The sequence below is a fragment of the Apaloderma vittatum genome, unplaced genomic scaffold, assembly GCF_000703405.1.
Source record: "Apaloderma vittatum isolate BGI_N311 unplaced genomic scaffold, ASM70340v1 scaffold6963, whole genome shotgun sequence".
Classification (NCBI taxonomy): Eukaryota; Metazoa; Chordata; class Aves; order Trogoniformes; family Trogonidae; genus Apaloderma; species Apaloderma vittatum.
The window spans coordinates 1-24,292 of NW_009706369.1; the positions used below are offsets into that span (position 1 = coordinate 1).

Sequence of the window (24,292 nt, forward strand, 5' to 3'; positions counted from 1 at the left end):
TGTTGAGGTGGAACTTCCCATGTTCTAATTTGTTTTGGTCTCTCTGCTAACAGGGAAATGTGGGAATATGATGAAAGATGTTTTCACCCTTTTATCTTTATTTTTTGTCACCAAAAAAAAAAAAAAAGGTAGGATAGTTGTGGATGCCCTCGTGTGTTCTTGTGCCTTGTTCTTGCCCATCCCCAGACACCGCAAGTTGAACGCCTCTTTCTGTCCTACCCTGGGGAAACACAGGGCTGCTGCCTTTCAGGCATCCTGCAGCTGGGAGGGGATGGCAGGGTTCGCTGCACAGGGGGAGCTGAAGGTGGAGGAATGGGACCAGCACCTGGTGGTGTGTGTGGGAAGGGCTCCGCTGGATTCCTGTGCTGTCAGCAGCGTGCGAGGAAAACAGGAAATGTGTGCGGTGGGGCTGGGCAACGTGAGCACATCCATGGGTCTTCCCTGAAACGTTTGTGGCTTCTGGTTGTTGTTGAGAGGACGAGGACTATGGGAGCTGCTGTGGGGTGTCGATGGTTTGTAGGAAGCTGCAGCGCAGCGTTGGCACTGAAGTGCCCTCTCTGCGTGCCGAAAGCAGTGGTCAGAAGTAAGATGTTGCTTTGGTGAGTTTTGACGGGACTGTTGGAAAGCCAACAAGACGGTGGTTTGGCACTTAATGTGTTACTGCAGCTGCTCGCTTTCCAAATGGAGGAAACCTCTCTCAGGCTGATGTAGCATTTGCTGTCTGGCTTTTAGGGATTTTGTTGTATATAGTGCAGTTTTAAAAGTATATTTTTGCCCAGGACTGAGCTTGAAAACATTGTGCTTTTGTCTTGTTTGTGGTTCTGTTGGTTGACTTCATTTTCACGTTGCTGTGGGAGGGTGGCCTGACTGGTGGTGGCAGGACCTGTTCTGTGTGACAGCTCCACGTACCTTAGTCAGGGGCGGGACGACAGCCTTGGCTGGGCCAGCTGCTGGTGCTGAGCTTGTTCGGAACCTTTCTTCTTTGCTACCGCAACATTTTTAGTTTTCCTGCCACTTTCTTCTGTTCCTCGTCTTGCATCTGTGTTCCGCAGCACCTCCCTGGCTGGAGAGCGGGGAAGAGGCTTTTGGCTCGTTTCCCGGTTGACATCTGGGCAGATGCCGGGGCAGGCAGCCGAGGCGGACGAGGCTGCGAGGAAAGCCGGCGCGCCGTCGGCAGCGCTCGCTGGGAATCTCGGCGCTCGGCTGCCTCTGAAGTTCTTACAGGCAGTGGCTCTGATGTTCCTCCGAGCCTGCTGTGCCATATGTAGCGCGCTGTATTTCCATTTTCTCTGTCGTCAAAGAAAATAAGCAATGGGCGCCTGCGGTTGGAAACAGAGGGTGAAATTAGACCTCCTCGCTTTTGGGTTTCTTGCTCTGAAGGAACCGATAAGAGCTCGGTTTTGACCGAGTTGGCTCTTCATGCCGTGCTAAATGTTCTTCCTCTTACTTATTTTCTCCCCCCAAGAAATGGAAGCAGCTGTCTCGACTGCAGCGAAGTGTCATTCTCTTCCTGTTTGCCGCCCTGGCAGTCTGTGGAGTCATCTCGTACACAAGCCTGGGGGAGCCGTGGAAAAGTACGTGTTCTGTGGGGCTCGGGAGTACCGAGAGCGTTGTCGTTCTTACAACTAGTTTTAGTTTTTCTTGACAATGACTGGGTGTATCCATTCAAGTGCAGCGGTGGGGTGGTTTTATGTGACCTGTTTCAGTGACTTGTTTCTGCTTAATCAGAAATATATTCCGTATCCCTCTTCATGTTTATCTTGACTAGAGCAACGCTTTGTTTTAATTGATTAAGATTTGGAGGCTGTGAGTTGTTTTCTGAATTATATTTGTATGTAGATACTGGTAATCCAAACCTAAATGGTAGCCTAAGAGAATCCTCTCTTGGTTTTGATTCTCTGTGAGATATATCAAGCTTTTTTACAGTATGAAGGCACATTTACCATTGATATTATCTCACTGCCTGTATTGAGAAGCTAAAATAACAGCAGTTTAAAAAGACCCAGACAAACCACGTGCCTTTTAGCAGCCTCCTTGTTTATTAGGGAGAGTGCTAATACCAAAAGATACTTTGTAAGTAACCACTGGTGTGTATTTATTGATGTTTTGTGAATGGAAACACTTTTTGGAGGTGCAACCAGTAAGTGAATGCAGCAAACTTATAAATTTCTAGCTGCTGTCTAGACCGTTGATCCCTTGTGCTGAGCGGTTTTGTGTGTCTAGGTCTAACAAACAAATCTTCGGATGATCAGAGAACAGAACCAGAAATCCCTGGGTTAAAGCTGGCCAATCCAGCCGTTTTGCCAGCGCCACAGAAAGCAGATGCCAACCGTGGAGACTACCCAGAGCTTTCACCACAGGTACTGTGAGAAGAAATGAGTTTTATAAAGCTGCAGAAGAGTTTGTGAAAGCTGCAAATCATACTTGACTCCCAGAGGTGTTGAGGAGAAAGGAGTTATAACTCGCAATAAGCCCGTTCTGGATGAAGTGCTCTCCCCTGAGGAAGGGCTTTAGGATAGAATTTCTTGCCTTTATCTTTTTTATTTAAGTATTAAATAGAGTATTTCTTAATCCCTGATATACCTATGCGTGCCAGGACTTTAGGTCACAGCCATCTCTTACTTGAGGCATGACTTTCCTGCGACGATTAATTTGTTTGGGCTCTCGGTGCTCTGGGTGTCAGCCTTGCTGCTCTGAGGAGCCTGACTGAGAGCAGTGGCTGGGCAAGAGCTGTAGGATGCTGGGCTGGAATAGCTTGGCTGGTAGCTTGAAAAATAGCAGCAACCAGAAGAGATATTGGTGGGTTTTGAAGGGTTACATGGGAGAGAAACATGAACTGACCGCGTGGATTCGTGGAGCAGAGGGATGCTGGTTATGGTGTTGCTCTTGCTGTAGTTACCTCCTGAATTTCTCAGTTACTGAACGAAAAATTTCCTATTCAGTCTTTCCCTCGTCGTGCACAAATGTGCCTGTATTGCTGCGTAGCCGTTCTTGGTATTACCCAGCACTGGCATTGTGTAAGCTTTTTTTTTTCCCCTGTGTGCTTTTTGCTAATTCTAGTTAAAATTTACAGTGCCTAGTCAAATGGAATCAAATACTGTTACAATCCTTTGGTAGTGCCTTGTGTTCAGTTAATATCTGGCAATAGTAGGCCTAATTTAAATTAACTTATCAGCATAAACTGGGTAATTTTCCCGAGAATTTAAAACAAACAAAACCCCAAGGGCTTTAGCTTCCCTTCCATTCGGGGCAGAACTTGCAGGCTGATACAATATCAAAATAGGGTTTGTCTGGATTGCTCTTGATTTATGGCTTGAGATTTTGTTATCTCTGCAACACACCAAGCACCTGGGTTTTTTATTTATTTTCTCAGAAACCTCCCAAACCGCCTCATGTTCGGCGTGGTCCTTCCAATCTTCAAATCCGGCCGCCACGGAGGGACATGAGGCTGAAGACCCGACACGATACGAGCAGGGGTCCTGAAGAGCCGGTCCAGACTGATAAAGAAGACAAAACAGAGAAATCTGTTATCAGGTAGAAATGTTTCCAGCGAGTTATGGTGTTCCTCCCTTTGCCCCTCACCAAGGGTGCTGCAGTGAGAATTGTAAGGGCTTTTTGTTGTCTGTATCTAAGGTTCATTTCTCTCCTTCCCTATATTTATTCTTGGGGCTGGCCTGACAGCTCCATCTTGCCAGGATGATACATTTAATTTCCATGAATGTGCACCTTTTCTGGTTTTATTATTTGCATCGCAGAACCTCAGGGGATTTGGAGCCCTCCATATATATATATATGTATATCTCTGTATTTCTCCTTCGCTTAAACGCTCTTAATGCTCCAGAGGATTCTCAGTGTGTGTAGGTTTCTGCCGGGTTTTTTTGGTACTAAATTTTAACGTACCAGTATCAGTACAGTAATACTGGCACGAGTGTCTGTGTCCTGGGCCTGGCCTGGAAGATGACCTGGGTGTCGGTGCCGGTTGGGGCGTGAAGCCGCTAAAGGCAGTAAGGCCAGGCTGAACTGGCAGGAGACGTAGATGTGTGGGCAGTTGAGTGCGAGTAACTACAAGATATGCTTCCTCCTTTCTTACGAAAGATAAAGTGTGCAGTTCAAAACTCCCCTCTGCAGATATAGTAATATCTTTTACTGAGGGTCTATGCTGCTACGATTTTATTTACCCTAAGTTACTACTGACTGAAATATTTTGGTTTGAGAGTACCTGAAGGGATGGGACTTGGGTGTAGACAAGACTACTACAAGCTCAGCAGAAGTTCTTAAGATTTGTAACACCAGGCTTGTTTCTGTCGTGTAATAGAGTCATTTAGGTTGGAAAAGACCTTTAAGACCATGGAGTCTGACGGTTCCTGTAGTGATGCCAGCGCCACCACTAACACGTGTCCCTGAGCACCACATGGACCCAGCTTTTAAATTCCTCTGGGGATGGGGACTCCCACCATTTCCCTGGGCAGCTTCTTCCAGTGCTGGACAACCCTTTTGCCTAATGTCCAATCTAAATGTCCCCTGGTGCCACTTGAGGCCATTTCTTCCTGTCTTATCACTTGTGACTTGAGACCGACCCCAACTCGCTACACCCTCCTGTCAGGAGGTTGTGCAGAGCGAGAAGGGCTCCCCTCAGCCTCCTCTGCTCGGACTGAACAGCCCCAGTTCCCTCAGCTGCTCCTCATCACACTTGTTCTCCCGACCCTTCCCCAGCTCCATCGCCTTTCTCTGGACACACTCCAGCCCCTCCGTGTGTGTCTTGTCATGAGGGACCCAAATGTGAACCCGGGTTTGAGGTGTGGCCTTACCTGGCTGAGCACAAGGTGACATTGCAGAGAGGTTGGGGCTGGTCTCTTCTCACGGGTAACTGGCAGTGGAACTAGAGGGAATGGCCACAAGCTGCAACAGGGCAGATTTAGGCTGGATGTTAGGAAAAAATTTTTCCTGGCAAGAGTAGTCAGGCCCTGGCACAGGCTGCCCAGGGAAGTGGTTGAGTCCCCATCCCTGGAGGTGTTTAAAGGCCATTTAGATGTGGGGCTGGGGGAGATGGTTTAGGGGTGGACTCTGCAGAGCAGGGTTAGTGGTTGGGCTTGACGATCCCGAGGGTCTTTTCCAACCTCAGTGTTTCTGTGACTCTGGTTCTGTGACAAGCCCTGCCCAGGTGCCGCTGGCCACGCTGTTCCTGCTCCAGGCCAGGCCGCCGCTGGCCTTGCTGGCCAGCTGGGCACGCTGCGGGCTCAGCCTCAGCCGCTGTCGGCCAGCACCCCCAGAACCTTTTCGACCCGGGCAGCCGCTCTGTGCTAAGCCCGTGTGCGTTTGCGTCCTTTCCAGCAGCGGCGCGGCGGAACTCATCGCAGCGTCAGAACTGCCTGCGTCCGCCTTGTGGCTTTTGATGTTACGAGAAGTCTCTCAGAAGGACTTCAAGTGTTTTATTCCTCTGCTTCCATTTACACCGTAACTCGTTAAACGAGTTAAACGGGTGGTAACAGGAAGACTCAGGAGAGCAATGGAAGCCTGGTGAAGACTGGTACAAATTTAAAGAATGAAAGTAAGAAGTGAAATGAGATTTATGTAGATTGGAAGGGCTGCTGACTGCAAACAGTATGAACTTTAAAGACCTTGTAAGCCTGGTTCCCTTAGGAGGCATCTCCTGCACCCAGGGCTAACACAGCTGTTTGTGAAACAGCATGGTCAGACTGTTAAATCTTGCTGTGAGCTTGGCTTCACTTGGGAGGTTGGACTAAGAGAGATCGTCTGAGGTCCCTTCTAAACCCTAACACTCTGTGGTTCTGTGTGAAGTGCATTCTGAACGGGTTCTCCTTCAGGAGACTCTTAACAGAGACCTGGAAAAACTGGTTTATGCATCAGTTACTATTTATTCACAGGCTTGTGAGCCCCTTGGCAGTAAAGGGGCTGGTCCTTGTGCTCAGTCGGGCTGTTTTGATGTCACAATTTTTGTGGTACTGTTTAGTGCTAGTGGCTCCTGCAATCATCTCAGAGCTGGTAGGTAACAAAATACTTCCACTGCAGCATTCTCAGGTCTTCTAATTATTTTTAGAAGTTCTTTATTAAATTCCATTGCCAAGATATTTAATGAAATGCCAAGAGCCCGTAACACGTATTTCTTAATCCAGCAAAATTGCTCTGGTGCAAATTAGTTTCTTTGAACAGAAGAATTATTTAGTGGGCAACAGAGTTATTGTGATCCTTGATACGAATTCCACCTTCAGTTCTGTCCAAGTATCATGCGACCAGTGCGATGCACAGGTAGGTCTCACCCATTTGCATGACTTTGTGTGATTAAATCAAGTCTTAATCACAACCTCTTGTATGTGCAGCTGGAGAGGAGCAGTGATAGAACCTGACCAAAGCACTGAGCCTCCATCTAGTAAAATAAGGGAACCAGAGAAACCTTCATCTGTGGAAGCTGAAGACCAGAAGGAGCCAGGTAAATAGTACAGTTAACGATACCTTTATTTCTGTTCACTTTTATGGTTGACGTTGTGCAATTCCTCCACCAGTGCATCTATTTACTTATTTATTTTAATTAAAGGAAGCAAAAAAAGTAGGAAAGATGATATTCTGAGAACAGCCAGGCCTCTCGGTGTCCTTGTTCCACCATGACAGTTTTCATGGTATAAGCTTTCCGAATCTGAAGATAAATTTTAGTGACAAATCTTCTGCAACGCAGCCGCTGGGAGGAGGCAGACGTTCCCATCTTATCTGCAGGAAAGGAGGGTGGAAAGAGAGGGGACGGGGAAGGGGCAGCTTCCTTTTCCAGCTGTGGCTTTCCCTTTGTTCTGCGATTACAGGGGAAGTGCCTTCCTCTCTTAATTCGACCGAACTATTTGTAAGTCTCGCCAGAAAGTTCTAGAAGTTGTTTTTGCAGTTGTTGCCCTTGTGGAGTAAAGAACCTGTTGCTCTGGTTTCTGGGTTCGTACAAGGATATCACAATGTGCTGCATTTGGCTTGTGCTTGCTTAATATATGTGGGATTGCTGATGCTGCTTTGGGTTTCCTGCTCTAGAAATCTTTGTTTACAAGTTTTGCAAAATTCTTCCTAGTGGGCTTAAAAGTTTTCACGTTGGTTGTGTTGTGATCTCCATTTTCTGGCAAATCGCGAGCAATTTGCAGCAGAACCACACAAATAGACTTGACTTTGCCCAAGTTGGAAAATGTAATTTTTCTTTTTTCCTTTTTATATCAGTTGAGGAATCATTTTGTGTAACTGATTTTAAATTTAGCACAAAGCAATGAATAAGACAGGAAAGATGAAGAAAAAATGGCGTGGGATAAGTTAGCCCAGGATTGGATTGTATTCAGCAGCTGAATTCCGGTTGATTTAAGCAATCTTAATTGAGGTATTTCCTGTCTGTCAGGTCTTTGAGCGTTAGTGATACTCACCTCACAGCTGTCCGTGTGATTATCTGAATATTTTATTTGCAGAAGTGACCTTTTTTTTTTGCCAGGGATTGATCCCTGAGTTGCTGACCAGAAGCACTGACTGCTTGTTCCGCAGAGAAAAGGCTGCACCGAAAAGAGTGCTCGGAGGGTGGTTTTTCCTGTACCCTGATCCTTGGGTTTGGAAGAGAGTTTATTTTGGGTAGAACGCAGCGAAACGGTGTCTGGTTCGGCTGCGAAGTCTTGAGCAGGGTTTTGTTTTCCCTTCGCAGTGCCCATCAACGAGCGGCAGCGGGCGGTGATCGAAGCCTTCCGCCATGCCTGGAGGGGCTACAGGGATTTCGCCTGGGGCCACGACGAGCTGAAGCCTCTGTCCAGGTCCTACAGCGAGTGGTTTGGCCTTGGCCTTACCTTAATCGACGCCTTGGACACCATGTGGATTTTAGGCTTAAAAGACGGTAATGGATTTTTTGTTTTCCCTACTCTGTTTTTTCCCCTTTGAACACAGGAGGTTCCACAAAAATATTAGGAAAAATTTTTTCCCTGTGCGGGTGCCGGAGCCCTGGCCCAGGCTGCCCCGAGAGGGTGTGGAGGCTCCTGCTCTGGAGACTTTCCAACCCGCCTGGACACGTTCCTGTGGGGCTGCCCTGGGGGACCCTGCTCTGGCAGGGGGTGGCACTGGGTGAGCTCCAGAGGTCCCTTCCAACCTCTAATATTCTGGGATTCTGTGAATCTATAAATTCCTTGTTTCCCGCTGAGGCAGTGCGTGGTCAGAGTTCTTTGAGGGGAACATTTATGATATGTGGCCAATAAGTTCTGTTTTCCCGTGAGGGTGAATACATACATGTGTAAACAATATGTATAAAAATAAATATAAAAACCCCCACCCAACAATAATTAAGGAAGTAATTCTTCTTGAAAGAGAATTTTGAGCCACTGTAGGCTTTCTTCCTGGCAGTCTTGGCTAGTTAGCCTGGGAGCAACTTGGCTGTGCTTTATCGCACCCCATGGCAGTATTTCCCATCTGCATTTAAGGAGGTTGTTTCCGTGAGGATTCAGTGGATGGAGAGTGGTCAGTGCCACCACCCTGAACCACACTGCCACGTGTACTTCACAGTCACGCTGGCAGTGACTATGCCAGAAAACTATCAAACAGATTTTAAAAACCGAGTCCAAAATTCTGCCATTCTGCTCCAAAAACCTTGCTTAATCCATATTTAAAAGGTGTTTTTTGTTTCAGTTTTGGAGGTGGGGTTTTCTGAGTGGTGCAGGGTTTGTTTTTTTACTGGTATTGAAAAAGTACAGGCATGGTATCGTTGACCCTTGGTAGAGAGCCAGAGAGTCACAGAATGTTCGGGGTTGGAAGAGACCTCAGAAGATCATCTAGTCCAACCTCCCTGCCCAGGGCCTCCTACACCTCTGGGAACTCTTTCAGTCGTGCCATTCTTTGTATCAGGGTAGGAGGAGCAGAGCTGCTGGTGAGGGGACAGTGAACAGTTCAAGTCTTCCGTGGTTCTGTCTTTTCTGTCTTTGAAGTTTCTGTAAAATATTAAATCAAACAAAAACTCTGTGTCTGCAGCTCTAGGCCTGAGCAGGCTTCTTGGTAGTTTCATCAAGTTAACAGTGTGCTCCTTTTTTTTTTTTTCCCCTCATATAAAATTAATTGCAGTTGCACAGAGCTTTTAAAATAAATTATTAGTTATTTAGATGTGTTGAGAATGGCTTCTCGGTGAAGGCTACTTCATATTTTATAGCAGTTTTTTTGCTGGTTGCCTTAGAAAGCTCCTGGGGTTTGTTCTGAATAACAGATGCTACAGAAATGAAAGTTCTGTTTGAGGTCACCAGTCCTGGTACGCTGGTGGGTGCTGACGTGTCTGAGAAAAAGAACCTTGCCCCTTGTGCTCTGCTTCCAGATAGCGCCGACATCTGGCAGCGGGAGTCGTTCTGCGATTCATCTCGCTCTACCCAACACCCAGGATTTACCCAACATCCGAGGCGTGTTTTTTGGTTTTTTCTCATGAAGACTAAGAGGCTTTTTTTTTTAGAGTTAACCTGCTGTGCAAAAGCTTCCATTTCAAAAAAAATTTTTCTGCTCTTGCTCTCCGGCAGGAGTTTCGGGAAGCGTGAGACAGGTTGAGGTGTCGGAGCCTGCGCGGTGGGAGGCGCGAGCTGCCTGACTGCACCATGAGCTGAGGTCCTGGGCAGAAGCAATCGTCGAACGATGCCATTAATGGCTGAATCTAAAATGACTTCCTTTTTATTTTTATTTGTTGCCTTCCTTTTTGAATTAGTAATGTGATAAACATCCATTTTTGTTCCTGGAGAAAAAAAATTGGGATTCTGTGGGTCGAGTGCCAAAGTCGGAGGCAGGCTGCCTAGACCGAAGGTGTTAATTGCTGTTAATTGAAATAGCTGTTACCTTGGTAGGTTTAAAAAGACTTAATTAAAAAGTTCAGACTCTGGTGGAAGTGTAACTAATTGTCTGACAAGTCAAATGGATTGACCTAAAAGATCTCAATTTCTGAACTTTTTTGGTAAAGAATTCCTCAATTTTTATTTTTATTTTTTAAACTTCTAGGAACTTTTTATTTTGCTGGATATTTCTGTTTGCGTATGTGGTGCCTGCTGAGTAAGAAGCCAGCATGTGCTCTTCAGTGTAGTTTTCCACCAAAATTATATCTCTGTAAACATCTATAAGTAACTGTTGTGGGTCTGTGGAGCACTAATGTCTCAAATCTGGCTGTCCATAACTGAATTACGTTTTGTACTTTGCAGAGTTTGAAGAAGCAAGACAATGGGTAGCCAGCGATTTAGTATTTGATAAAAATGTGGATGTGAACCTCTTTGAGAGCACTATTCGGATCCTGGGGGGCTTGCTGAGCACCTACCACCTCTCTGGAGACAGCCTCTTCCTGGAAAAAGCTGTGAGTGACTCACCTGACAGGTGAAGGCTGTCAGGAACTGACAAATGCTGCTGGTTTTTAACAGTTTCATGTTTAAGGTGGTGGGAAAGGGATTTTCTATTAACCTTTTAAGGCCACGCTTCATTTTTCTCTCTGCATAACCTCAGGGCGTTGCTGTGTTTTATCAGGCCTAACATGCCTGTTCTGATGCAGAGTTGACCGTACTAACGTTTGTGAAACACGACAGGAAATAAACGGCCGGCACAGTTGTCTTTTGTTGCCCTTTCCGCGTGTCTTACCAGCATCAGGCACCTCTTTGGATTAGCCAGGTGCAGGCAGGGACTCGAGACCTGCCTTGCGCTGCGCGGGGCTCGCGGGCTCAACAGCGGCGGACACAAGGTCGAAGCTCTGCGGTCGTTCCTTCAGATCAGGCCCTGCCCCTTTCTCCTTCTTGCCTTTCCTGCAGCATCTAAACCTAAGCCGCTGTTCTCTCCTTTTCTGTCCACTCTGCAAAAGAAAATCCAAATGGGTGTGCGTGTGTGTATAGAGTTATTTTTCGCTTTGGCGTTGTTTTGTCCTGAGCTCTTGGGTTTTCTTTAGAGAGACATTGGGAACAGGCTTATGCCAGCGTTCAAGACTCCCTCCAAGATCCCCTATTCTGATGTCAACATCGGCCGGGGCACCGCACATCCCCCTCGCTGGACGTCCGACAGCACGGTGGCAGAGGTGACCAGTATCCAGCTGGAGTTTAGGGAGCTCTCTCGTCTCACCGGAGATGAGAAGTTCCAGGTATGGAAGAATCAGTTGATGTTTTTCTCTCTTCCCACCTCTCTACGGCTCCGCCGCTGACTCTCCATCAATACCTGTTGTTTCTACAGGCTCTTAAGTGATATTAAATGAGTTGTGAAGTGCTAGGTGACGGAAGGAAAAGAAACAAAGTAATGCCAATTATTGTCTTAAGAACCAAAAAAGTAGTAGTGGAGGTGAAGAATTCTTTTTCTCCTGCAGAAATGGTTTTTGATTTTAAGAAAAAAACAACAAACAAAACCCAAAAACCCACAATAAAGCAAAAAACAAACAGGAAAACCAAATGACAGCAAATGCAAACCAAACACCACCCCTGCCCTCCCCAGCTTTCTTTGATCGTTGACATTTTTGTTTTATACTAAGTTAGCAAATTTTGAAAAAATATTAAGGCACACAGGAGACTGTGAAACTGCACCTTGCTTAGTGGTGTTGGGATTCTGGGTGCGGTTTCTTAATGCCCTTATCTCAGTGCAAGGAACAAAACCTCGGTGTTGCCATCCGAGGAACTAAAATGTGATGGACAGCAGGTCACTCTGTGAGGGGAAATTAGTTGGATTGAAAGTAATTCCAGAGGAAAGAATGTTTTCCACTCTTTTTTGGTTTTGTTTGGCAGTGTTTTCTTGTTTTAAACTGTATCCACAGCTCAAGTTTTGAAGAGTGCACTTACTTAAAGGAGTTTTAGCTATTGCAGAATTCAGGTGGTTGTTATTTTAGCTGGACTTGTACTGTGTATTTACAAAGTAAATGAGCAGTTACGGAGTAAAATAAGTTACAAAGTAAATAAGTCAAATCATGGTCCTGTGCCATAGTGCTGGCTTTGGAGTGGGCTTACCTGAAGGACAGGAGATAACTACAGTTGTTTCAAACTGCTTAAATGTACCTAGAACATCGTGGTTTGAGAGTCAGAAATCCTGTATTCAGTACACTGCGGGAGCTGAACTGGGTCTCCCTGATGCTAATTTGAGGAAGGACACTGAAGACTCGTTAGTGGCCTGAGGTTACTAGCCCAGCTGTTGTGCATCGTTTATACCTGTCACGTTTGTTTGCTGTTTTCTTTCTTTTAGAAAGCTGTAGATGAGGTGATGAAGCACGTTCACACGCTCTCAGGGAAGAACGACGGACTAGTGCCCATGTTCATAAACACCAACAGCGGGCAGTTCACGCACTTGGGTGTCTATACTCTGGGAGCCCGAGCTGACAGCTACTACGAGTATTTGCTCAAGCAATGGATTCAGGGTGGAAAAAAAGAAAACGAGTAAGTTCTTTCCGTTTCTCATATTGGTGTGAGAATTACGTGAGCTGTGCAACTTTCTGTCCTAGTTTACTGTGGAAAGAGAAACAACGCACGTGCCCGGCAGTCGACTGAAAACGTCACAGTTTTTGCAAGAAAGCTGCGCAGGCAAGAGAGCCTGGTGGTAACTTGATGTAAAAGCAGCCTGAGAGTTAAGCTTAACTTTTCTGAGGTTTTGAAACTTTCTTCCTCAGCACATCACCTGTGAGGAGTGTTACAGACAGGAGAAGAGAATTAAGGCTTTGCAGCAGATGTGGAGCATAATCAAACGCTTTGGAGATACCGATGGTGCTTCACCAGTGTTTTCTCTTGCGCGGGAGAGCTGAATCCCATAAGGTTCTCGAGGTGGGAGGTTTAATCCGTAAGGAATAGCTTTTCTTAGAAAGCAGAGGAGACTGAAGTTCAATGTTTGTGAAAATGTTGCTTTAGGTCTCTTATGTTTCTCTTAACTGCACTGGGTAAGTAGAAGAGAACATCTGCTCCTTGCAAGGGATTTAAAGATGTTGGAAAAAGAGCTTTCCTCCAAAATAAGATGAAAATTCTGCTCAGACTTTTTTGTCTGTTTGTGTTGGACTTGTTTGTGTTGAGGGATGTAACGCACGCAGAGCAGAGTCTTGCCTCTCTGAGGCGTTTTGTTCTATCAGAGCAGGGGTGACTCTACAAAAAAAGTTTGCATCACCGCTTCTTCCAAGAGCAATCGCATTTTGTCAGCCTCAAAGTGGAGTTATTCAACAGGGTTCTTTCCACGTACAAGTACTCTGAAACAAGGGAGGTTCCAGTTAACTACTGTGAGACGAGGTTTGACGATGAGAGTGGTCACACGTTGGAAAAGATTGCTCAGAGTAATTAAACCTCCACCTTTGGATGGGGATATTAAAAACTTGTTTGCGTGAGCCCTCAGGCAACCCGATGTAACTGGGCAGAGGGTTGAAGGAGAGATCTCCAACAGATCTAGATTTTCCCTGACTTCAGTTACTGTACTGCTAAAGATTCGGGAAATAAAATACGGTCACTGCCTAGAAACAGCGGTGGGGGGGTGTTTTCTTTCATACTTGAATTTAGCGTTTACTTGAAAAGGGAACTGAATGTTGCTACATGATAGCTCTGATTAATTAACGTCCAGTTGATGGTGGCTTTGAGGGTCTTTTGTCAGTTTTCACATTTGCTTGAGTATTGCTCTTTAGACTGAAATAAGTCTCCGAAAGGATTGTGCTGAGTATCTGTGTGTCCTGACTGTGTATACGTGAGCCAACTGGGAATGACTTTAATTCACAGACTGTTGGAAGACTATATGAGAGCCATAGAAGGCGTGAAAAAGCATCTTCTTCAGAGATCACAACCCAAGAGGCTGACTTTTGTGGGAGAGCTTGCTCACGGCCATTTCAGTGCCAAGATGGTAAGAAGTACATGTGAGCATAAGAAAAGTACAGCAAAACAAACCAGGAGAAACACCATCACGACAAATGTCAACATATGGACAAGAAAATGCAAAGCTTCTGTGCTGGTTGTCCCCTTATACCCCTCCAAGGGAAAAAAACCCCAACGAACCAACCGGAAAAAAAAAGCGCCAGTCCTGTAGGTAGCCAGTGCGATGGCAGCACTCAGTCTGTAGGTGGTAGTGACCTGTGCAAACCAGGGGCCTTCTCTTTGGGTTACGTGAGTAAATCCATTTGTGTTCCTGTAAGACTCAACATTTTGGTACTGGAGTAACTTTTTTATTTTTAATTTTTACTTCTTTAGTCATAAAATTGCAGTTTTTGAGACTGTTGAGACAAGCCCATTTCATGTAGTATTTGTTTTGCATAATTCAAAAATACACCTGGGCACTCGCACACCTGGCTTTTCAGATGTGCCTTCAGGAGAACCAGGTGATCTAATACTGTGTTCCTGGGTAAAGAAAAAAATAAATCTAAGTTTGGAGGGTTCCAACCTTCCAGCCATTCATGACACTTGCTGCTTTTGCTACGTGTAGGGTTAGGGAGTGGAACAGTGTGCTGTTTGCTCTGGGGGAAAATTGATTGATCGTAACTCCCTGCTCTTCATTTGTGCATCCGTACTCTTTAAAATGCATTTGAACATCTTCCAGTTAAAGGTGTCGTGCGAGTGTTGTAGGGATGTGTGGCTGACGTTTTTTTTTTAGGGTGAGTGGTGTATTAGTAGCGTGTGTGTAGCCTTATGCATACTTTTTCAATACCTGAAGTGAGCTTTAAGTGTATTATTTGATTTCATTCCTCTCTTGTTGTAGTTTTTGAGATGTTCAGTTGTGCCTTTTGCATTGGAATTTCCCCAAAGCTCCCCAGAACCTGCTGTGAGTGAGACCAGAGTCGGGGTTTGGGTAGAGGGGCTCCCCCATCCCAAGATGACAGCTGAATGCAGGCAGAGATTTAGGTTTCTGCGTGTGTCGGTCCACTTGCTTCTGATCCAGGGAGTCAGGTTTGGGATTTAACCAGCTGTTGCTGGCGGAGAGGCTTGTTGGATATCTTGTGCTGGCCGCTGGGAAAAACGAGGGATGTTTTTCTCCTGCCCCTGTGTTGACCTTCACCACCTCCAACCATTTCCTTTAGAACTGGACAAAGCTTTTATAGGTGCTGCTTCTGCACCAGAGTGTTTTTACACTCTGGGTTTGGGTGATAAGACCTGAGCTTTCATTCTGAATGGTAAGAATCATTTGAAACTCCACGTGTGACGTGACTCTGTAATTCTTAAATCCACCATACCCGTGGCAGATGAGGCCCCAGAGGAGGACAGTCAGTCTTGTATTGCAAGTTGAATTTTGCTGCAGATGAGTTTTGGGCGTTTTGCACAATCTCTTTTCTGATGTGTTCTTCCAACGGACTGTGATGACTGAGCTCTCTTGCAAAGTTAACTAAAGGAACTTGAACACTGCAAGGATGATCAAGGGACTGAACATCTCTGCTGGGAAGAGAGACGGAGAGACCTGGGGCTGTTCAGCCTGGAAAGGAGATGGCTGAGAGAGGATTTATTGACATAGAGAAATATCTGAGGGGTGGGGGTCAAGGGGAAGGGGACAATCCCTTCTCAGTAGTGCCCAGCAATAGAACAAGGAATAATGGGTTTAAGCTCAGCCTGAGGAGAAACTTGTTGGCTGTGCGGGTGCCGGAGCCCTGGCCCAGGCTGCCCAGAGAGGGTGTGGAGTCTCCTGCTCTGGAGACTTTCCAACCCGCCTGGACGCGTTCCTGTGGGGCTGCCCTGGGGGACCCTGCTCTGGCAGGGGGTGGCACTGGGTGAGCTCTAGAGGTCCCTTCCAACCCCAGCGTTCTTTGATTCCATGAAATTAATCCTGATCGTTTACAAACATCTCGCAGTTCTTGAAGTAACTCCACTCCTGTTGTCCTTTGAGCGAATGGTTTGGAAGTAAAAGCTAAGAAAGAAATGCCCCTGCACTCCTTCTGTTGCTGCTGCTTTATCTTGGGAAAGCAAGCAGGAGTGCTCTTCACGGGATCACCCTTGGGTGCCCTCTGCCATCCGTACGTGACGAGCCCAAGGTGTTTTGTTCAAGGTGCCCGGTGTCCGCAGCACCAGGAGACAGCGGCGGGTGTTGGACCCGGCTCTGTCCCACGCTCTCTAGAGGAACGGTGCTTTTGCATCTTTGATGTTCTATAGACGTGAGGGGTAAGAGATTTTTATTACCCCAGGTAAAAAAGTTGCAGGGAAGGGACAAGCTCTCGGGCAGAAGTGTGCTCCAAGGCTTAGCAGTCTGCAGCTTCCAGTCGTGTCGACATCTCTGCAGATGTTGTTGCTCTTAGGGTAGTGCCGAGGTGATTATTTCAGAATGAGGAGAATCTCCTTCAGCTGAGCTCTCCCCCTTCTCCAGAGCATTGTTTTCTGTGGCTGACTCCCATCTCTGTTCCATTTTAATTTCAAAATTAAATGCAGGTGATCAGTTTGTCTCTTACGTTGTCCCTTGAGGTGTCTCTGTTGAGAAACCTTTAGGTGATTCTGCTCACCCCTCTTGCCCTGACCCGAGACCTTTTTTTCAGAACTTGATATAAAAACACACAGTCTTGTACATTTTTCCAAGTCGGTGCTGTCTCTGTAATAACGCTGCCTGCCTCGCGCTCCATTACACCACATTTTTCAAGAAGTTACCCTCAAGTTCTTGGTACCCGAAATGTGTTCCAAAGAAGGAGGGAAAAAAGAAAAGAGGACACACGTGTAGGGCTATAGGGACACAGCAACACACACACAAATACCTGTTGGTTGTGCAATTTTCCCCCAGTAAGAGTTGTCTTGTCTTGCAGGACCACTTGGTTTGCTTTTTGCCGGGTACCTTGGCGCTGGGAGCTCACAACGGGCTGACTGCCGATCACATGGAACTGGCCGAAGCCCTGATAGAAACCTGCTACCAGATGTACGCTCAGGTCGAGACGGGCCTGAGCCCAGAGATCGTCCACTTCAATCTTCAGGCACAAAAGGGCCACAAAGATGTGGAAATCAAGGTGAACAGATCGCTGGGCTGAGTGTGATGGGATGGTTTTTGTGTGTCTCTGCTCTGCTGTTGCAGTTCCCAGCTGGATATTGGTTTTGTGCTCTGGTGTGCAGCAGCTCGTTCTTTGCTGCTTCGCTCTCCAGCTGTAGCCTTTGTTTTTAATCGCCCCTGTAGTGTGTTTAGAAGCTGAGTGACACATGGAAGGCTGAGGAGTAGATGCATCTGGGGAAGAACAACCCTATGGGCCAGTACAGGCTGGGGTTCACCTGCCGGAGAGCAGCTCTGGGGAAGGACCTGGGAGTCCTGGGGAGCAACAGGGTGACCATGAGCCAGCAACTTGCCCTAGTGGCCAAGAAGGCCAGTGGCATCCTGGGCTGCATCAAGAGGAGCATTGCCCACAGGTCAAGAGAGGTCATCGTCCCCCTCTATTCTGCCCTGGGGAGGCCACATCTGGATGCTGTGTCCTGTTTGGGGCTCCCCAGTTCAAGAGAGACAGGGAACTGCTGGAGAGAGTCCAGTGGAGGGCAGCAAGGGTGACTGGGGCACTGGAGCATCTCTCTGAGAGAGCTGGGACTACTTAGCCTGGAGAAGAGGAGGCTGAGGGGGGATCTCATCAGTGCTGAAGGGGAGATGTTGGGAGGATGGGGCCAGACATCTCAGTGGTGTCCAGTGACAGGAAAATGGTCACAAACTGGAAAACAGAAGGTTCAACCTAAACGGAAGGAAAAACTTCTTTGCTGTGTGGGTGCCGGAGCCCTGGCCCAGGCTGCCCCGAAAGGGTGTGGAGTCTCCTGCTCTGGAGACTTTCCAACCCGCCTGGACGCGTTCCTGTGGGGCTGCCCTGGGGGACCCTGCTCTGGCAGGGGGTGGCACTGGGTGATCTCCAGAGGTCCCTTCCAACCTCTAACATTCTGGGATTTTCTTCCTGCCTATTGTCATAGATCATAGAATGGCCTAAGCTGGAAGGGACCTTAGAGATCATTTGAATCCAGCCTCCCTGCCGCCAGGGACGCCGCCTCTCAACTAGATCAGGCAACACTTGGGGACCGAACGGGATAGTCCTTGAGGAAATTCCATGTCTGAATTGTTCTTTCCTTTTTTTCTCTTGCAGCCTGCAGACAGGCACAACTTACTTCGACCAGAAACTGTGGAAAGCCTTTTTTATATGTACAGATTCACCGGTGATAAGAAATACCAAGACTGGGGCTGGGAAATCTTGCAGAACTTCAATAAATACACACGGGTAAGGTCAGCTTATAATGACCTTGTTCTGTCGGGACTGCATTTGCTCACCTGCTCTCTAACAAGGTCTTTGGAAACCTTTCAAGGGATGTCAGATACCCACAGGGAAATTTGTAAGAACACAGAGAAGAATTGAATTCATACAGTACCTTACAGTCTGAGATCCATTACTTAGTACGTTCAGGGAAAGAATTGTATGACATTGATTAAAAAGTAAAATGCAGGAGCTGTGTGCAGACTGCCAGAGCGTCTCCACGTCTCCTTGCAAGCTGCTAGAATCTCTTCTGTGATCTTTTCTAGAATTTAGAACCTAGGGAGGACCTGGCTGGATTGAAAGAACCCTTTGGTTGAGGTTGCCCCTCCCCAATTGCCACAAAATAGTATTAATGCTTTAAGAGCTGGGTTTTGTATTCATTCTGATTGTGGTGCTCATGCAGCTGTTGCTCTGATAAAAAGTGTGGCTGAGATGCCCGTGGCCATTCACTATCCGTGGTCAGTTCTTGAGAGGGTCGCTATGGTAGCGGGACAGTCTCTGATGTAGGCGCTGCACGAGCTACTTTCTGTACATTTGTGTGGAAACTTCAAGGAGATGTTCCCTGTGACAACCTTTGAAATTAAGCTAAAATAGACGTTTTGCTTCATCTTCCTTGTGGTTCCTTTTAAAATGCAACTGATGCATTACGTAAATGAAAAACAAGTATGAAATGAAAAACGTGTAGATCTGTTTCTTAGCACTGCTACTACTACTACTTCCTGTAGTGCATCTGGATGTTAAGAAATGAAAATAATTTATTTTAGATTATCAAAATATACAGCATTTCTGCTTTTTTTTTTTATTTATTTCTTTGGCACAGGTTCCTACAGGTGGTTATACTTCCATTAACAACGTCCAGAATCCCAGGAATCCAGAGCCACGAGATAAGATGGAGAGCTTCTTCCTTGGGGAAACACTGAAATACATGTTTCTGCTGTTTTCAGATGACATAGACTTAATCAACCTTGACAAATACGTATTTAACACAGAAGCTCATCCGCTCCCTATCTGGGTGCCGGCATAGGCTGCGTGTCCGTAGACCTTCCTGTGGCGGCATTTTGAACTTCAAGTCACTTTATTTTTCAGGGTTTGAAGAGAGATGCTCTGTTGCACCTTTTTTTTGGCGTAGAACAAACAAGCAAAACCTTTGGGAAGGCGTCTCTAGTTTGGGGAAGTCGTTGCAGTCTTAAACCTCATCCCTTGTCCTGGGATAGCCGAGCTGTGCCAATTGGAGCTGGTTTTCCTGGTGTTGGTGGTGAGGTTCAGAGGATAATTGTAGCGTGGACCACGACATTCATGGGGCTCTGGTGAACCAGAACTCGCTCACGTCAAGTCTTAACTAAATGCCCATTAAATATTGGGAACGCTGCGAGTCGTCTTACAGCGCAGGATTGTCCCTGGAGAGCAGGAACAAGCCTACAGCTTCCTGGTTTATTCTGGATTCCCTGAAACACTCAGAGCACCGTTCCCTCCTACGAACTCGGAGTGTTTCGGGTGGGCAGTGGAATAAACAAAGAACCGTAACGTCATCCCAGGTGGAAGCAAACCTGTCGGTGTTGCTGCTGATCCTCCGACCTTGTTCCAAACTGCCGCGCGAGGAGGAGGGAGCGCCAGCGGGACAGAGCCCTTGGAACCCTCTGTTCAAGCTGTGGCTGAAGTGAACGGCGGAAGAGAATTTGCTGCTGGTTTGGCTCGAAGCGATAGATTAATTTTCTAGAGGTTATTGTGTTTTTTTAACTTAAAAAAAGGAGATAATGTGAAGCGCAAGTGAAAGGACACGTGCATTTTATATATTATTTGCATCAGTTAGACTCAGGTATTCTGACTGAACGCTGCTTGCTGAGGTTGGGCACAGGGAAAGCTCGTGAGCACATGAGGTGTAATCCTGAATCAGCCTCCTCTGTCCCTTCCTGGCCAGATACTGCATTAAGGTGTTTCCAGAGTTCGGTGTTTCACCTGTATGGCAGCCCTACGGAGGAAACAGTTTTCTTAGAAGGTGGAACACATGGAAATGCTCATCCAAAATCTTCTGTTGTTCAAGTCTTACACAGGTCTTAATGCAGCTGACTCTACCGATGGGACTGTGGGACCCTGTTACGATGATTTTGCCTTATGATTGGCTTGAGAATAATACCTAATTGCATAATGAGTTAAAGGAAGGAGAGAATAATAAATCGTCGCTTTCCCAAAGAAGCTTCTTGTCTTTTAGCTGAGCCTGTAGGTCCAACCGATTTCTACCGAATTCTTCCAGGGAAGCTGAATTTCTTTGCAGAGTGGGGCTTTGCTGTCCTCGTCCTTTAAATCTGAAGTAAGATTTTTCAGCGCTCTACCTTTGAGACCAAATGCTTGTTTCAGACTCGCATGTCACATGTGAAATGGCACAAACCTGAACAAGCTGAGAAAGCACATCTGCTTCTTCCTCTTCTTTTGCAAAGATCATTTCAAATTGATTTTTACTTCCGTAATGTAATATGTTGTGTCAGATTAGTCTCTGAGCTTCACAGCCCACCTCAATTCCAGTGTGTGCTCCCCCAGCGCAACAGAAGCTTTGCACGTCTTTGAAAAGTTTTCTTTCGAGCACTCTGTGGTTCCTTGAACCAAAGCCTTAAGTGCAGGGGCTGTGATCCCTCCGGGTGTCTCAGCGTCCTGGGACGCTTCTGGTGCTTAGGTGGGATGTTGGGGAAAGGCCATCTCTCTCTTCAGCCGGTGGTTCTGTCCTTTTGCACAAAGAGCCGCCTCGGTTTCTTTCCAAGAGCTTGAGTGCCTTGCCTGGGTAAAATAAAACGGAGAAACCCCACCCCGTGGAGCTGTTGGCTTCCCCTTTCACTGGGGCACGGGGTGGGAATGGGCCCTGCACAGCGGCAGGACTCAGAAATCGCACAGGAGGGGCTTTAAGCCACAGCTGAGAGAAAAATACCGACCCGTTGGCTCCAAGGCAATTGAGGAAATGGATGGGAACACAGGTACCCTCTGATCTCTGAGCTTTTAAGAACTGGAGTCCTGTTAGAGGCCTTAGGTGGCAGCTTCGCAAGGTCCGTGATTTGGCTGATGGGCCCCTCTGTTTCGTGTGGCTTTTCCCGTAACAAGGCTTCCAGCGTTCCACGCCAGGCTGAGATGTGGCTGCATTTACTGCCCCAAACCCTAGGCCAAGAATCTTCGTTTCCTGTTCACCATGTGATGTTGCAGCGGTGATGAGGGCTGCAGACAGGGTAATTTTTTTCCAACTAACACACTCACAGTTTTGTGACTTTCTCCTGCCCTTCAGGACTCCTTTCCTTCAGCTGTGCACTCCTAGAAATAACCTCTCAGGCAACTGAGCTCCTGCTTTCCAGTGCCCCACTCAGTGTATTTAACAAGGCTGGTAGAACCGATGTGCCACGGAGCTCCCTGGTGCTGTCTGGCAAGTCTGTTGCTTCAACAGAAGGGTTAAGACTTTCCTGACTTTAGATTCGGGAAGAGTGGATCGGAGTTTCTGTGTCTGAAGTATTGCTAGAGCTCCCTGGCAAAGGCTGGAGGCCTCAGCTTCCACTAAAAACCCAGCTCCAGAAACGGAGGCTTGTTCTTGCCAGGACAACCTGCCTGTCTGCACGACGGGTTTTCAAGCTCTGACCTAAAGGTGTGTGAGCGCCGTGTTCCCAGCTTGGTGATGCTCCTCATGCTGGTCCGTGCTGACGGAACGAACAGGCCTTTTCTCTACAACCCTACCGGTGCAGCTCTTAAACCAGCGTCGGGGTGGCACCCACAGTGCTCTGCGTCACTTGCTCTCCGTTTGCACTTTTCTTTTGAGTTTTCTTTTGAGGAGGTCAGCCACGAGCAGGTGGCTGCTGCTGTCGGGCTCTTCCCTTTGGCTCAGAGAGCGCCGTGTGGTCAGGACATTCTGCTTAGATCCCACTTTTCCTTGCCCAGGGTTTCAAAACATTACGGATGATTGTGGCACTTACTTCAGTCTTCCACCGCGGTTTCTTGAGCCTGGTTTTGTGATTATTTTAAGCGCTGCTCATCTGTCACCTGCACAGAAGCCCACACGTCTTGTTTATCCCTGTGCTGTAGCATCCAAAAGCCTTGGGTTCATCCTTCCTTATAAATGAAACCAGCTGTGTCCCTCACACTATGTGCGTTCCTCTGGGACACGTCCTGTCTGCACGAGGAAAAGCTGCGATCGCCATGGTCTGTTAGAAGAGGGTTGAAGGACTCGTGGTCTTCTGGAAGGGCAAAAGACACCCGGCCCTCCCCTGGCTCAAGGGCACAGGACAAGCCACTGGACAGGGGTGGTGACTTGCTTTCCAAAAGACTCCCCCTGGGCTTGGCTGCTTTACCCCGCTGCTGCGCTGGTTCAGTGAGGGTGCTGCTTGCTGGGAGCTCAGGGTGCTGTTAGAGAAGAAAAGCAGGAAGGATGTAACCCTGGCTGCAGACACAGCCACCGCTGCCTGCTTTTTTTTACTGCGGTGCCAGTCCTGAATAATTTCCGGGGTACAGCAAATCTAAATTCAGAAAAGTCATGGCGGAGAGCAGAGAGGGTGAATTCCAGCCTGAGCAAGGCTGGCAGGGGCAGCGCTGTGTGAGCCAGAGCTGCAGCAGCAAACCCGAAGCCTGACTCGAGGGTGAGCAGGAGGGACGCCGGCAGCTCGTGGCGGGGGTTTTGGCAGCACACATGGAGAAGATGCGGGTCCTGGCGAGGTCGTAGCTCCACTGACAGTCTTAAAGGGTTTTTCTCTGGGAGCTGGAGTCTGGCTAATCAGCTCTTGCATATTGCTCTTTATTTCTACTTACCTGAAAGACCGGATGGATGGGCTTCACCCCTGCCTGCTCTTCGCCCCCCAGCGCTCCTCAGCAGGGGTGGGGAGCAGAAGCTTTGGCCTTTTGTGCCCACAACAGGGAAGAGGCGCCGGGTGGTTTGCGGAAACACCTGCTGTCAGCCCCTGCACTTTGTGAAATAACATCAGTGACCGACGTCAACGCTCTGGGAACCAGTTGGAGGCGCCGGCAGGGAGGACCCAGCAGTGCAGATATTTGTCACAAAACTCGTGTTTGAGCGGCGTTAACGGGAGCTGAAGCAACGCTGTGACTTTGCCTGGATAAGCCGTGTAAGCCTTGGATGGCCCAGGAGGCTTCTCCGCCAACTCCTAAAACCGTTGTAAATGGATCAACTGAGGCAGCCGCTTGATTACCAGGTTTTCATATTTTTGCAATGATGCCAGTATTTATTGGTGCATAGTCATTCCAGTAGGTAAGAACCCACCTGTTTATGTGCAAAGTTGAGTTTACTCTACCTGGAGAGGTGAGAAGTATCCTTTTTTTATCTTCTTTGGTTCTACTACCAAGCCATGAAATTGTATCACACCTTTAATAAACTTGTAATTTATTTTAAAAAGATCTAAAGATGTCTTGAGTGGAAATGTGCTTTACTGTCACTAACACACAACTCTTGAGTGACAGCAGGACACCCCGGGGTTACTTTGTGTAAGCGTTTGGCTCGCAGAGATCTCTTGTATGAGTTAAAAAAGTCAACCAAACCCGCTGATACTGAACTGGTCACCGCGGAGTCCCCTGTGAACCCGTGCGAGTAATGGCCACACCTCTGCCTTTCCACTAGACCTCTAATACTTACTTTTTGTCTAAAAATAATCTTAGCTTCAACTGTAGGCTGCCTCCTAGAACTGCACTATTCAGGACAGTGAATCCAGGCAAGCTTTTATTATGATTTCCATCATTACTGACAGCTCATCTCGAGCAGGCGAGCGTGAAACCCACAGAGCGCAGCTTTGGCTTCAGGCAGCGATCCAGCCTTTTGCTTTTCTCTTGATGCTTGACTGGGAGCTGGTGCGACACTTCAGAAAGGGGAATTTCCGCTGCCAGGGCAGAGGAGAAAATGCTTTTCCAGGCACAGCTCAGCAGCTCCTGCCTTTCTGGGTCCCGGCGGCGCCTCGCTCCCGGGCCAGAGGCCGTGGGGACGGCCGCACTCACAGCCATCGGCCCACTGGGCCTCCCGGGCGCTGCTCCCGCGCTCTTTCCCCCCTCACAGATTTCACCCACTCGTCGATGATGCTCGCTTCGAGCTTGCGCATTGCCGTGACGGACGGGGGGTCAGCTGGATTGCTTCCCCTAGAAAAAACAGAGCAGGGTGAGCTGGTCAGTCAGTGGCAGCAGCTCTCTGCCCCTTGCCCG

The 24,292-nt window shown here is 47.5% G+C and overlaps 2 protein-coding genes across 2 annotated transcripts in view; one reads left to right on the forward strand and one right to left on the reverse strand.

The window, feature by feature from the left end:
- Positions 1-1,465: 1,465 nt before the first annotated feature.
- MAN1B1 (mannosidase, alpha, class 1B, member 1) lies at positions 1,466-19,420 on the forward strand (the record flags this gene model as incomplete). Its single annotated transcript, XM_009865757.1, has 12 exons — positions 1,466-1,574; positions 2,224-2,360; positions 3,374-3,534; positions 6,339-6,448; positions 7,673-7,858; positions 10,176-10,324; positions 10,904-11,092; positions 12,175-12,365; positions 13,677-13,797; positions 16,664-16,861; positions 17,963-18,094; positions 18,948-19,420. Coding segments are annotated over 12 exons (1,887 nt in total), but the record flags the coding sequence as incomplete, so codon positions are not given.
- A 4,667-nt stretch (positions 19,421-24,087) lies between these two features.
- Positions 24,088-24,292, reverse strand: part of DPP7 (dipeptidyl-peptidase 7) — a gene marked incomplete at its 5' end in the record, with an annotated part of 19,077 nt that continues 18,872 nt past the window's right edge. The window contains 1 exon segment of the mRNA XM_009865758.1: positions 24,088-24,229. Coding sequence (XP_009864060.1) covers positions 24,088-24,229 — 142 coding nt within the window.